This window comes from Lissotriton vulgaris, chromosome 3_1 (assembly GCF_964263255.1).
Source record: "Lissotriton vulgaris chromosome 3_1, aLisVul1.2, whole genome shotgun sequence".
Classification (NCBI taxonomy): domain Eukaryota; kingdom Metazoa; phylum Chordata; class Amphibia; order Caudata; family Salamandridae; genus Lissotriton; species Lissotriton vulgaris.
The window spans coordinates 135,189,392-135,201,241 of record NC_141689.1 but is presented as its reverse complement, the minus strand read 5'-3'; the positions used below and the strand labels follow the sequence as shown (position 1 = coordinate 135,201,241).

Below are 11,850 nucleotides of genomic sequence, written 5' to 3'. Positions count from 1 at the left end.
CACAATCTTGATTGAGTAGGGCAGGAGGGAAATTGGTTGGTAGTTCTTATGACAACAACATGGATCAAATGTAGGTTTTTTTCAGGAGTGGCGTAATAACAGCCTGCTTCCAATTGATCAGCACAATACCTGTATTGAGGGACTGGCAGAATAGCTGTCGTAAGATGGGAAAGAACTCTGATCCAAAATCCTTCATTAGCTTGTGGGCAGAGGATCCAATGGAGAACCATAGGAGACTCCTAAGGCCACTCTAGTGAACTCCTCCTCCGATGGAATCGGAAAATTATCCAGAGAAACCCCAGGTGTTAAGGTTATTTTAGCAGTAACCTGTCTTTCTCCACGTTTGCTGGTCCTCTTCTTTCTTAAACGTCCTCTTTCTGCTAGGGCCGGGACACCCTATTGAGTATCTGCGCGCTTTACAAATACGCAATAACATAACATAACAAATGCCCCTTATCAAAAGGTGCTTTTAAATTGTATGTGTGGTGTCTGAGATGAATGCTGGTGTTAATAGCATGTGAGGGAGTGTCTGTAAGAGCACTCCTCGTTGATGTATTAAAAATAGATTTCCTTTCCTGAATGAGGTCATGAACGTTGGATTAATGTTCATCAGGCAGATTTTGCATCAGTTGCTCTCGCTCATCATAATGAGCTCTGTCATATCTTTCCAAGAGTGCTTGTTTGTTATCTTTGCGCCAATGATTGGCTGCTTGTGCTGCTTCTCTCTTGCTGAAGGCATTTATTAATTTAGATTCCTTGCCGGGAGGCACACTGTCTCCTGTTGACCGAGAATTTGCTCATTTCCGAGCATTTGAAACCCCAAACGAATCTAGTGGAACCTGCCCTCTAATAAAAATTGCCGGTGAGTGTAGTGGATTGTGCACCGAGGGGAACCCGAGAATCGTATGAAACCGGAGCACAGCAATTCACGTCCGAACCCGATGGTGAAAAAAAAAATCTGGTGTCGATGCCCATGCACACTATCGCTGAAAGTAGGAGTCACCTACCTTGTGACTGGAAAGACTTCTTCCAAAAAACACAATGTGCAAACACCTGGGTCCAACACCAGATGGCCATCTATGCACCTACAACTCACATCCCTCAAACATATCTGTATTGATCCTCTTATTTCTTCTTTCAATATGTGATGCATTTTGCATCATACAACTAGAAAAGAAACTGCTTCTTTGGATCTGTAGTTTGGGCTACTGACCTTGTCATATTGTTTCAGATGAAACCTTAGAACTCTGTCATGATGTTCACCTTTACCCTTCGTGATTGCTTTACACCTTAACTATGACATGCGTATTCAAATCCTCGTAAACTTGCAAACATCATGCATACAGATATAACATTATATATATGTAATTAAATACAGATGCAAATCAAGAAACAATACCTCTAGATAGGGTCTATCATCACCTCAACATTTGCCAGAATGGGTGGCCAATCCAATAACCCCTACCTTCAATGGTAATCTGTGAGATTACATGGAACAAAAAATCAGTCTATTGCCTGTAACACCATGTAATAACCAACCACTGAAAGCTTCCTTACTTTAACATATGCTTTTCACAATTATTAAGCAAGACCAACTGCCTTTGTCCTAATGTTTCACAATAAGAAGACCGGACCTAAGTAATTCAACGTAACATTTCCTGTGCACCAAGCAGATGTAGAGTTTGTCACCCTAACCATCTAAAGGCTTACAGCATTGAAAGTAAGCTTTCCCACAATACAACCATCGGACACAGTCATAAAACTCGAAAGGAATGCAAAATACTGTCTTTCCAAATACCCGCTAATAACGATTCAGTCACAGCAAGCCTTCTATAGCAACAGTTTGTTACACTGAGTGACTAACATATAAACCATTGTCTACTATGGCACTTATGTCAGCTTCCATATTATATCCCTAACTGTAGGCTTTGAAACAGACCAATAACATTCAACCTTAAATGTCTCTCAACCTAAATACATGCTTTTCACAGTTAAAGTATCAGCCCTAGTGCCTTTATCATAACATTTATTAATAGACAGTTGTAGTGAGCCTACATTTTTGAATACAAATAGTGTTTTAGTGGAAGCACACATATTTGGCTCATTCAAATCCACAAGTTATGAGAACCATGATGGGGTGGAGCCTATGCCCCACTCTCATAAGACTTCCAAAGCTATTTTACAATGATCATATAAGTTCAGGTAACAGTTGCACTTTCACACTGGAAAAAGAGGTCCATGTATATTAGTGAAGCCCTGAGTCTCAAACACAACATTGAAGTTTGAAGCGCCGAGGTAATAACCACACTCCTCTCATCTCTGTTGCTGCCAGAGAAAACAAACGCTGCAAAGTATCTTGTTATCTAAGACAATGTCACGTGTGTGTCCATAAATGTTTAAGCTTGGGCAACATCCTTCAAAAACAAAATGATCACAGCTGTTCGTAGGTCAAGCAGTTTTTGGGCAAGCAGTTTTTTTGTAGAAGCACAGATCTTTTGTCCAATCAAAATATGTACTACAGACTATCAACATAAGGACGGAGTCAAAGCCTCTCACCCGTTAGTTCTCTTTAAAGTCTTTTATTTAGATTAATGGCATAATGTCTTGCAACAGCTGCAATATTAGCCAGATCCCATGAGCTTGCAGATGAATCTAGATGAATGGTATGTGAGTGATGGGCTGAAAGTTGGTGAGGTCATCAGTGTCCCTACTAGGATTCTTTAGGAGTGGGAGTATCTGGCCTGTATTGAGAGCTTCTGAAAAGATACCTTGAGCTAGGGAGGCATTTGCAAAGGAGAGTACGGGAAAGAGGGAGTTCTCAGAGTGAGCTTTGATGAAGGGTGAGGTTAAGACATTACAGTGTTCATTTACAAGGTCCCTGCACTACCAGAAAGCCACTTTAATACCCCTCCATTGCCACAAATTGAAGTGCTGTAGCTACAAGGTTATGTAAATCCACCCTTCTTGGCTTTTCACGGCATTGCAGATACAGTGTTAGGCAACACAGTACAGGGCGCTGAGATGCCTCACACTGGGATGCCAAGGGCGTTACTGTGATGTTCCCATGTAACGTACATGGCACTTGACACACTCCTAGATTTACAATGTTCTGTAAACTTGGGAATGCATCAGAAACCTACGCATGGTGAAGAGTAGGGGAGGCATAACAAGGAGAGATAATTTTTTTTCTCCTCTGCATTTAAGGAGATCATAAAGAAGAGGCTATTGCCTCCATGGAATGCTTTTGTACAAGATGGTGTCCTTTCCTAAACAAAAACAATAATTTTCACAACACAGACACCCTTGCACCATGTCACTTTTGCACCAGTGCAGGGAAAGAGGACAGGAATAAGCTGTATCTGATCAACAATGCACATTCCTGCCCTTTTCTTTTGCTGTAAGGCAGTGTAGCACGAAGACGTGCAGTGCTGCCCTTCAGCAAAATATTATACATGCATCTCTATCTTTGTGAGAAGTGACTTTGAGAGAATATGATGGTGAGATAGGATTTTGAAGATTTATTGTTGCTGCATTTTAGGTGCAGTTGTAAGAGATGAAGCAGGGATGGTGTTGGTAATGTGCTGTTGGATGATCTGTAATCATTGACTGAAGACAAGGTTAGAGGGATTGCACTTTACTTTGCAACAAGGAAAATGTTGTTCTGGCAGAGAATTTATGCTGTGCTTGATTGTTTGCAATCTTTAATATAGAGGACTTGGTCACAATTAAGGAGAAAAACTTAGGAGATATGAGAGGTCCACCCAAAGGTATTGCATAGCAAAATGCATAAAAAGAAACAGATTACAGGGATTGCACTGCAGTGCTATAGGAATACACTGATTTAGGGTTCTTCATCATTCTTCAACCTACGATTAGCCTCATCCAGCTTATTTATGGTGGTTGTTAATCTATAAGATATTAGGAGTGAGAACTCTCCACTACTTTCAACCAGGGGGAGTAAACTCGCTATGATTTCCTTCAAGACTCCCCGCAGACCATCAAGCACCCCACTGAGCTCCAGGTACATGTCGGCCCCACTTATCTTGCCAGCACCAGTGCTCAGTAAACTGGTGCATTTCCTCAACGAGATGAGGAATTTATTCAACTTTTGATGCCGTGCCCTTACTGAGTCTAGATCCTTTTGGAGGACTTGCCTTTTTAATGTGTTAGCTGCAATGGTCTGGTCATTGGAACTGACTGCTGTCTCATATTTCGAATACTCAGCTGTATAGATTTCCACAAATCTCTGTAGTGTTCCTCTCATCAAAGTAGCTTGTTGTATATCATTTTCTGCCTTACGCATAGCTTCTTCTGGCCTAACCGCCCTCATAGCACCTAACAGAAAGGGAAAAACAAGACTACATGTTTATTGGTACACTGTTACACTGAAGTGTGTGAATACATATAAATTAAGAGATTATTCAGACTATGCATTTACCAGTTGACAAATATTATCATTGCAAATGTTTCAAACTTGGATACGAGGCACCTTTTAAAAAATAAATTCATGTTTTGCTACTAGGATAACATGCTAACTATTAAAATTAGCTCCGGACGGATCTTTGGGTAATCATGAGTTACTTTTGTTATCCAGAATTACTGATAAATTCTGCTGCTCCTCTGGCTGAATTAATCTGCAGTGGTTGGTTTCTAAACCGGGCAAGAAGGAGGAGCAGTCTCTCTATGGTTAAGTTTAAACTTAGAGGGACTGCTCCCTCTTCCAGCTCTTTTTCGATGTAAGGGTGTATTTTGCATTAAGAAAATAGGGCCAAGTGCCCACAATGCTTTGTCTGACTCCACAGAATGTCACAGAATTTCAATGAAAATCTGTGGAATCAAACTCTGCCCATTCTGCCCATTGCTTCTTATTGTATGGAAAAAACTATCAATACCTTGAAAACCTACCAAACACTGGTTTTAGCCTGCCTGCCATCACCAGACATGTTTCTGGACCACTGGGTAGAGAGCTAGATCTCTCCAGATCCGTAGACAATGGATGCTTTGGGCAGAGGTGGCCATGTATGCTGGCTGTATTCTGCATTAAAGCCTCCAAGATTCACTCGTCTGCTGGAGTTTTGTCGCTTCTGTCAATTGTTGTTTAAATTGTTGTGAATTTGTTACTTAACAATCTATATACTTAATTTAGAGTGCATCGGCAATCCGTGTTTTAAGACAGTAGTAGTTTTTCTACTCAAATGAGTGGTTCAGGTTTGTCCACTCACCGATTAGCACCTAGGATACTTACTGAATTGTAATTGCTATGCGTATAAACTGGCAGTGCACCCACCAATAACTGATCTAAAAACCTCCTGTTTCCCTAAAGACGTGAGTCTACCTTCACCAGGTACAACCCCTCAGGTCATTCAGGCAAGGAAGACCCAACTTTTCACTATCAGGCATTGTAAGATTAGGGATAGTAGCTTATTAAGAGTCGGGGTATAGCGACCCCCTATTTGGATGAGCATTAAGAGGATGGTGGCACCCTACAGTTAGGTAGCCCTTTAACTACTACCTGGCCTTCTCTAAAAACACCCCTAAACTCAGTATTAAGGTAGCTCCTTGAGAACCTGACTTCAAATTCGACTGAACTATAAAAGACAATGGAAGAAGACTGCTGAACAATGGAAGAAGACTGCTGGTGGACCAGGAACTGAGTCCAACTGCAGAAGAAACCGACACAAATCCCTGTCAACTGCAAGCAGACTTGACAGCTGGAAATTGCTCTTCTTTCTTAAGCCTGCAAGACCTCCAAGAAACCCCAGAGCCCCTGCAGACTTCAAGATCCTCCTTTAGAGTCTCTTGACACCAGCATCTACCAGTGAAGAAACCATGGTTGAGGACCGGCACACTCAGTGTTGACACAACTCACCACTGGAAAAGAAACATTGCAGCTTCCCAGGTCTGTTGGTTTAACAGCCCTGTAGACTTGACCCTGTATATCTCCTTGAGGGATCCTCTCAGCATGATGACCAATGCTGAAAACCGCCCTGTTCCTCAGAGCTGATTCCTCTTGCCAATGACACTGATGGCTGACAGCAGCAACGTTGGCAGAACCTCCTACTCCATGATTGTTTGCACTGTATCACATCTGTGGCCTGTCGGTGCTGGTGAACCTTGAAACTCCTCATTGGAGCCCTCCTTCCAGTGATGCGAGAGCATCTGAGTGGCAGTCCTCCACCATCCACATCTACACCAGCTGTCCAACAACCTCGATTGCTGGGTTGGCGGTGTTCAGCATCTATGGACCAACAGAGACCTGCTGCTGGTGACCGCGGCGGTAACTCTGATGATGGTCTACTGAACTCCATAGTTCCATTGCTTTCTCCAACAATTACAATGGTAAATATCTGAAGGTATCAACGACAGAAGGACTAGATACTGAAAGTATTGAATATTTTGAACTGCACTGCATTTCTCTCCATAAGTAAAAGTCTACATGGATTTATTTTAGTTACTGCAACTGTATAAATATATTTCTGATTTGAAGTCTTGCCTCTCAAAAACCTATTTAAAGAAATATTAGAAATATATCTCACACACTCTGTACAGTTTACTCAAATGAAATAAACTATGTAGAGAAGTAGTACCTTATGTGGGTGGATCAGCAGTGGGGTAAACAACTTTTAATTTGCTGGTCTACTTTGTCAATGAGTCAACACATGAGTAAATCAAAACATTGCCTTTAGATAGACTAACTTGCGATTGGCTTATCTTTTCTAAATGTCTAAACCGCTAGGGCCTTGTTTAAGTTCCTGAAACAAACATTTATAAATGTAAAAATCAGTACTTTATTTAGGACAAAGTAATGTAGTTATTTTTGCAATTCTTTAAAAAGTTAAGAATTTTAGTGAAATAATGCTTGAAACCATTAGCCATGATCAGGAGCTTGACATGACACCTTTATAGGACCTGAACAATGCATATTGCAGAAACATCTGTAAGTGCTAAGGTATCAGAATGGGCACAAGTCCTAAGACTGAATATCTCAGACAACTGTTTGCTCAGTTTGAGAAAGATAACCCAGGTGTGGTAGCCCAATCTAAGGATGATGACATTATCACTGATAATGATACTGAGAGTGGACATGAGTCAGTCCCCTCAGAAACAGCTGAGGTCATGTCAGAAGAGGACGTCAAGCTAAAACGATTGGCCAAGGGACTGTGGGCCATTGAAAACAGTGATGCATCACTTCTCAGTGCGCCCTCCTTGCGACATGATGAATATGTCATATTTACTGTATGACACATCTTGTTACAAGGAATGACACATACATCAGTATTACTGACACATCTGTTGGTGCAAAAATGATGCATTGCTGGACTTAAGTCGATTGCAATATGCAGCTCCAGCAATCTTCCTTTCTCATGGGAGAAACCCCATGTCCTACGCCTGCCACGAGGCAAGAGTAATGTTTTCAAGCAATGGCATCCTAGAAGTGGTGCACGGAAATCCATTACTTTCTCTCACGAACGCAACAGTACATATCTGATGGTATCGACTGCTAAGTGCCTAGATACTGAAAGTATTGCATATTTTGAACTGCACTGTATTTTTCACAGAAATTAAAAGTCTATGAATTATTTATTGAAGTAATTGAAAATGTATGCAGTATATTTTCGATCTGAAGTCTTGCTTCTCAAAAAACATATACAGAATTGAGCAAATTTTATACTAAATTGATTATGGATTTATTCTTGAGTATGTGTCTCATTAAGTACAACAAATGCTTAACACTGTCCTCTGATAAGCCTAATAGCTCACCGACACTACCTGAAAAAGTGTATCTGCTTGTTGCCTCTATATTTCTCTGAGGATATCTTGCGCTCTATATATAGAAAACGTAATTTTAGTTCCCATTACAGAAAGGCAGTATATTATAAATTACTAAACTTCTATGCAAATCAGGGCAGCTAGAAAAGATGGTGCAATGAACTGCTTTTCGTAAAATGGATAGAGAAGAAATGCTTGATATTTACAAAGATATAGTTCATTCATGCTCTCTTCTAGAGCTGGTATATTAGCTCCAATGCGGACACACGTGCAGCACAGTGCAAGGGTGCCTGCATTACAGGCAGGATTGTTTTTTGCAGAAAGGGGAACTTTCTTGCACAAAAACAATCTTTAGAGGTATTTTCCTCTGAAAAAGTAAGTACAACTGAAAAGAGGAAATGCCAGAAAAATAAAGATATTTCTCTTTGACACACCTCACTTGGAAAAGTGTAATATTCTGATGCAATCCCAGTAAATATGGGATAGTGTACAAAAGTCATAGCTGGATTTATGGAATGCCTTCTCGAATCAGAGTAATGAAAGGAAGTTATTTAGGATAAACCACGCAGAACCACTCAAGGTGGGTTTGCATAGCTTAGTAAATCGCATTTAAATGTATGTATGTATATGTGTGAGCATGGTGAGTTTTTGTGTATATGTCTTCCAGAGTGTGGTGTGTGTGTGTGTGCGTTAGAAACCAGGGCCAGATGTGCATAGTTTGTGTTGCTTTTCAAACACAAACCCAACTCAAAATCCAGGATGGCATTTATAAAGTAAGGCAAATGATGAGTTGTGGTAACATATGACCAGGAGTAATGCATCAAATGAGTGTTCAATGGAAGGTGCATGGGCATTCCTTTGGATCCAACCATTGATTCTAAAGCAAATTTATATCTATCAAGATTTGTGTAAATGGCTTTACACCTCCCAGAGGCTGGCATAATGAGAACACTGTTTTTATGATTCCTCTTTCTTCCTCTCTGCATGTGTGCTGCATTCAGAAGCACCCATAAACAAAGGAAGTTGCATTAACCCCTTGCATGCTGATGATGGCCGGGAGCCATCATAGCACACAGTGCTCGTGTGCTGATGACGGCTCCCGGCCGTCATGACCGCACCTGCGATCGGAGCAGCATGCAAGGGGTTAAAACATAGTTTTTGTGCAGGAAGGAAAGCCTTTCTTCACAAAACTATCCTGCCCACAGCTCACTTACCATTGTACTACAGTGCAAGGGTACCTGCCTTGATTCATGGCTGCAGAAAGTGTGCCAGCACATGGAGAGAGCATTACTCTGCCAATCCTTTGTAGCTATGGCACATTGCAACTCTCGCCAGTTACGGCAAAACAGTGCAGCAACTTTTTTTGCTGCCCTGCATAATATCCTAAAATTGTGACCTCAGGTGTTTATCTGGGTTTTGTTTGGGACTAAGTGATATGAATGTAGATGTGTTATTTCTTTTATGACATTCAGTATGAGCCAAGATCAATATATACCTCTTATTGGTCCAATTATGGGAATCAATACCGTGTAAAGGCCCTTCTTCCTGGCGGCATCTGCCTCTTGAAATGCAATTGTCGCTCTGTATATATCACGAGTTGCATTCTCGACCATATTCTTTGATACCTGTATTCTATTGGCAAGGGACACCTGTTGTGAGAGTTGCACTTTATGAAATGTTTTCTTATCTTGTAGCACCATCTGTTCAGCATTCAAACGGTTTATCGAATCTAAGATCTCTTCTTTATTTGCGCTCAAGGATTTCAGTTGTACCACAGATGACTCCTCCGCCTTTGACAGACTTGTGTGGGACGACTCTAAGAGTTGGCGAACATTTTGAATGACTTGCAAAAGGTTGGTGCTATATAGCAAGGTTTCAGCAACAGATGTCAAGGAATTTAAGCCATCCACAAAGGGTGTCAGAACATCCTGTTCAAAACTCTTTCCTGTAACAGGAATGGCACACAGAACGTGACCCGGAAACACTGTACCTTAAAGGGGAGAAGAGAAGAACATAATTAGAGATGTATTCAGGAGGAGGCAGTCAAGCTTTTCAATATTTTTAGATAGGGAGGATATACAAATACAAAAGGTACTGCTCTATAGCTTGACAATATTTTAAAAACTAACAAAGCTAAGACTTGTTTGGATTTAAAACTGTGCTGGGAAAACAAGGGATCCATATGGATCGTGGTTCTGGCAGCTATTCAATAAATCAATCATGGGTTTGTAAAGCACAGCTCCTCATGCATCTCAAGGCGGTGGGGGGTAGCTCCATTGGGTGCTGGACCATCCAAAGAGCCAGGTCTTGAGGTTCTTCTTGAACTGGAGTAGTTTAGGGCATTGCTGGCGGTACAGTGGGAGGTTGTTTCAGGTTTGACTGAGAGGTAGGAGAAGGACTCTACACCTGTTCTGCTCTTAAAGATGTGTGGTATGGTGCCCAGAGAGAGGACAGCTGAACAGAAGTTTATCTGGGTGGCGTGGAAGGAGAGGTTGTTGTTTAAATATGCTGGTCTGATGTTGCGGATGGCCTTGTATCCCTCTGAAAATGAGGCACCACATATGGTACACAACGATGCCGGTTGCACCAAACAATTTTGGTCTCACACACACAAAAGCAAGTCTAGGAGGGCCGCATAAGGTAGTATGAGGCATTACTACAGGTATGCCCTCACCTCCATGGGCTGCAACCTGGGAATCAGGCACCACATGCATTGAGCATGAAGTCAGCCTGTCACAACAGGGAGATTTGTCACAATTGACAAAGCCACGCTAGATCCTGCAACCAGTGTATCAGCTCACCACCAACAAGACCCTTACACAGCTTATGGTCCTCAACATTCAGCGGCCGCACACCTTAGATTTGAGCAAGGCTTCTGGGGCTCCACACAAGGCAGTACAACACCCTGGCACAATTCTTAGCTTCTTGCTCACTCTGTGCTACCAGTTGTGATACAGCAGACAATGCAGGCACTTAAGAGAACACCGCTCCCCAGGTGTCACAATTAGATACAGAGGAATCTTTGCAGGAGAGCTATGATGTTTTGGAGACCGCAAAAGAACAGGGGGCAGGCCAACAGGCCCTCAGAGGGCACACTTCAGGGTGACACGCAGCAGCAGGTAGTCAGTCTAGGCCAGCAACTATTCAGGAAGGGTACACTTTCTCTCCCAATGTCATTAATCTTCCTTGTGCACAACACAGTTCTCTGGCAGTGTACACCAAGCAGTTCCAGGTTTGCCAGTCCCATGTCCCCACAAGTGTATCTCTGCCCTGCTGAAATATGGCACCAGAAGTTGTACTGTAGTATGCCTTTCAAGTTGGGGGTAGTTCAGGTGGTTTAGCTTTGAACCACATATGTCTCCCCATAATTTCAATCCTGTCTGCTATGAGGCTATGGAATGCAGATCTTAATCAAAAGTAGGAGATAATGATCTTTCTCCCAGAGGTCAATAGCCAAAACATCTGCCTCCAATCTATTGAGCCAGGCCCTCAAGTGGCAGAGGTCTGTCATTCCAGTTAAATGGCCAATGTCTTTTAGCTGTAGCTTGGGAATGCACAGATGAAAAATCCACCTTTACCAGAGGACAGGGTTTGTCATTGTGTATCCAATTAAACATTACGAGGCGACTCCACCGCAATCCTCTATTGTAGCTTGAGGTAATTTCAACCATTTACTTGTTAACTTACGTGTGGGTAGTAAAAACACACATAGGTATTCTTCACTACCTAGGCAAAAAACATGTGTACCTGTCCTCCCACATACCACTAGGTTCACCCCTGAAAACGTACCCCAGAGGTGCTCCAGCAGTAGTGAAATGTCCCTTCAGAATTGACCAGTGGTTTATAAGTGCCAGCCAAAGCAAAAGTGCAATGGCGTATACACAGGCCTGCAATGGCAGGCTTAAAACATGTTTAAACACACATCGGTGCAAGTGCACACACACAGGCCTGCAATGGTGGCTTGACACATGTTTAAATAGACCATAGGTGCAAGTGCATACACACAGGCCTGCAATGGCAGGCCTGATATATATTTAAATACACCATGTCAGCACCACATCCTAATATGTGTAGGAAGGG

General features: G+C 42.0%; 1 protein-coding gene across 1 annotated transcript; it reads right to left on the bottom strand.

Moving 5' to 3' along the window:
• Positions 1–3,841: 3,841 nt before the first annotated feature.
• On the bottom strand, positions 3,842–10,484 carry LOC147726093 (uncharacterized). Its single transcript, XM_086963413.1, has 3 exons — positions 10,445–10,484; positions 9,266–9,760; positions 3,842–4,335 (listed from the first exon to the last, which is right to left on the bottom strand). Exons 1-3 carry the CDS (start codon positions 10,482–10,484, stop codon positions 3,842–3,844), a joined length of 1,029 nt encoding a protein of 342 aa, XP_086819539.1.
• Positions 10,485–11,850: the final 1,366 nt, after the last annotated feature.

Excerpts from the sequence above, each read along its gene's own strand:
- LOC147726093 (XM_086963413.1), bottom strand. The coding sequence starts at position 10,484 with ATGCATGTGGTGCCTGATTCCCAGGTTGCAGCCCATGGAG. Across the intron at positions 9,761-10,444 it reads CCAGGTTGCAGCCCATGGAG|GTACAGTGTTTCCGGGTCAC; the intron begins GTGAGGGCATAC and ends CTCCCCTTTAAG. Across the intron at positions 4,336-9,265 it reads CATAATTGGACCAATAAGAG|GTGCTATGAGGGCGGTTAGG; the intron begins GTATATATTGAT and ends CCTTTCTGTTAG.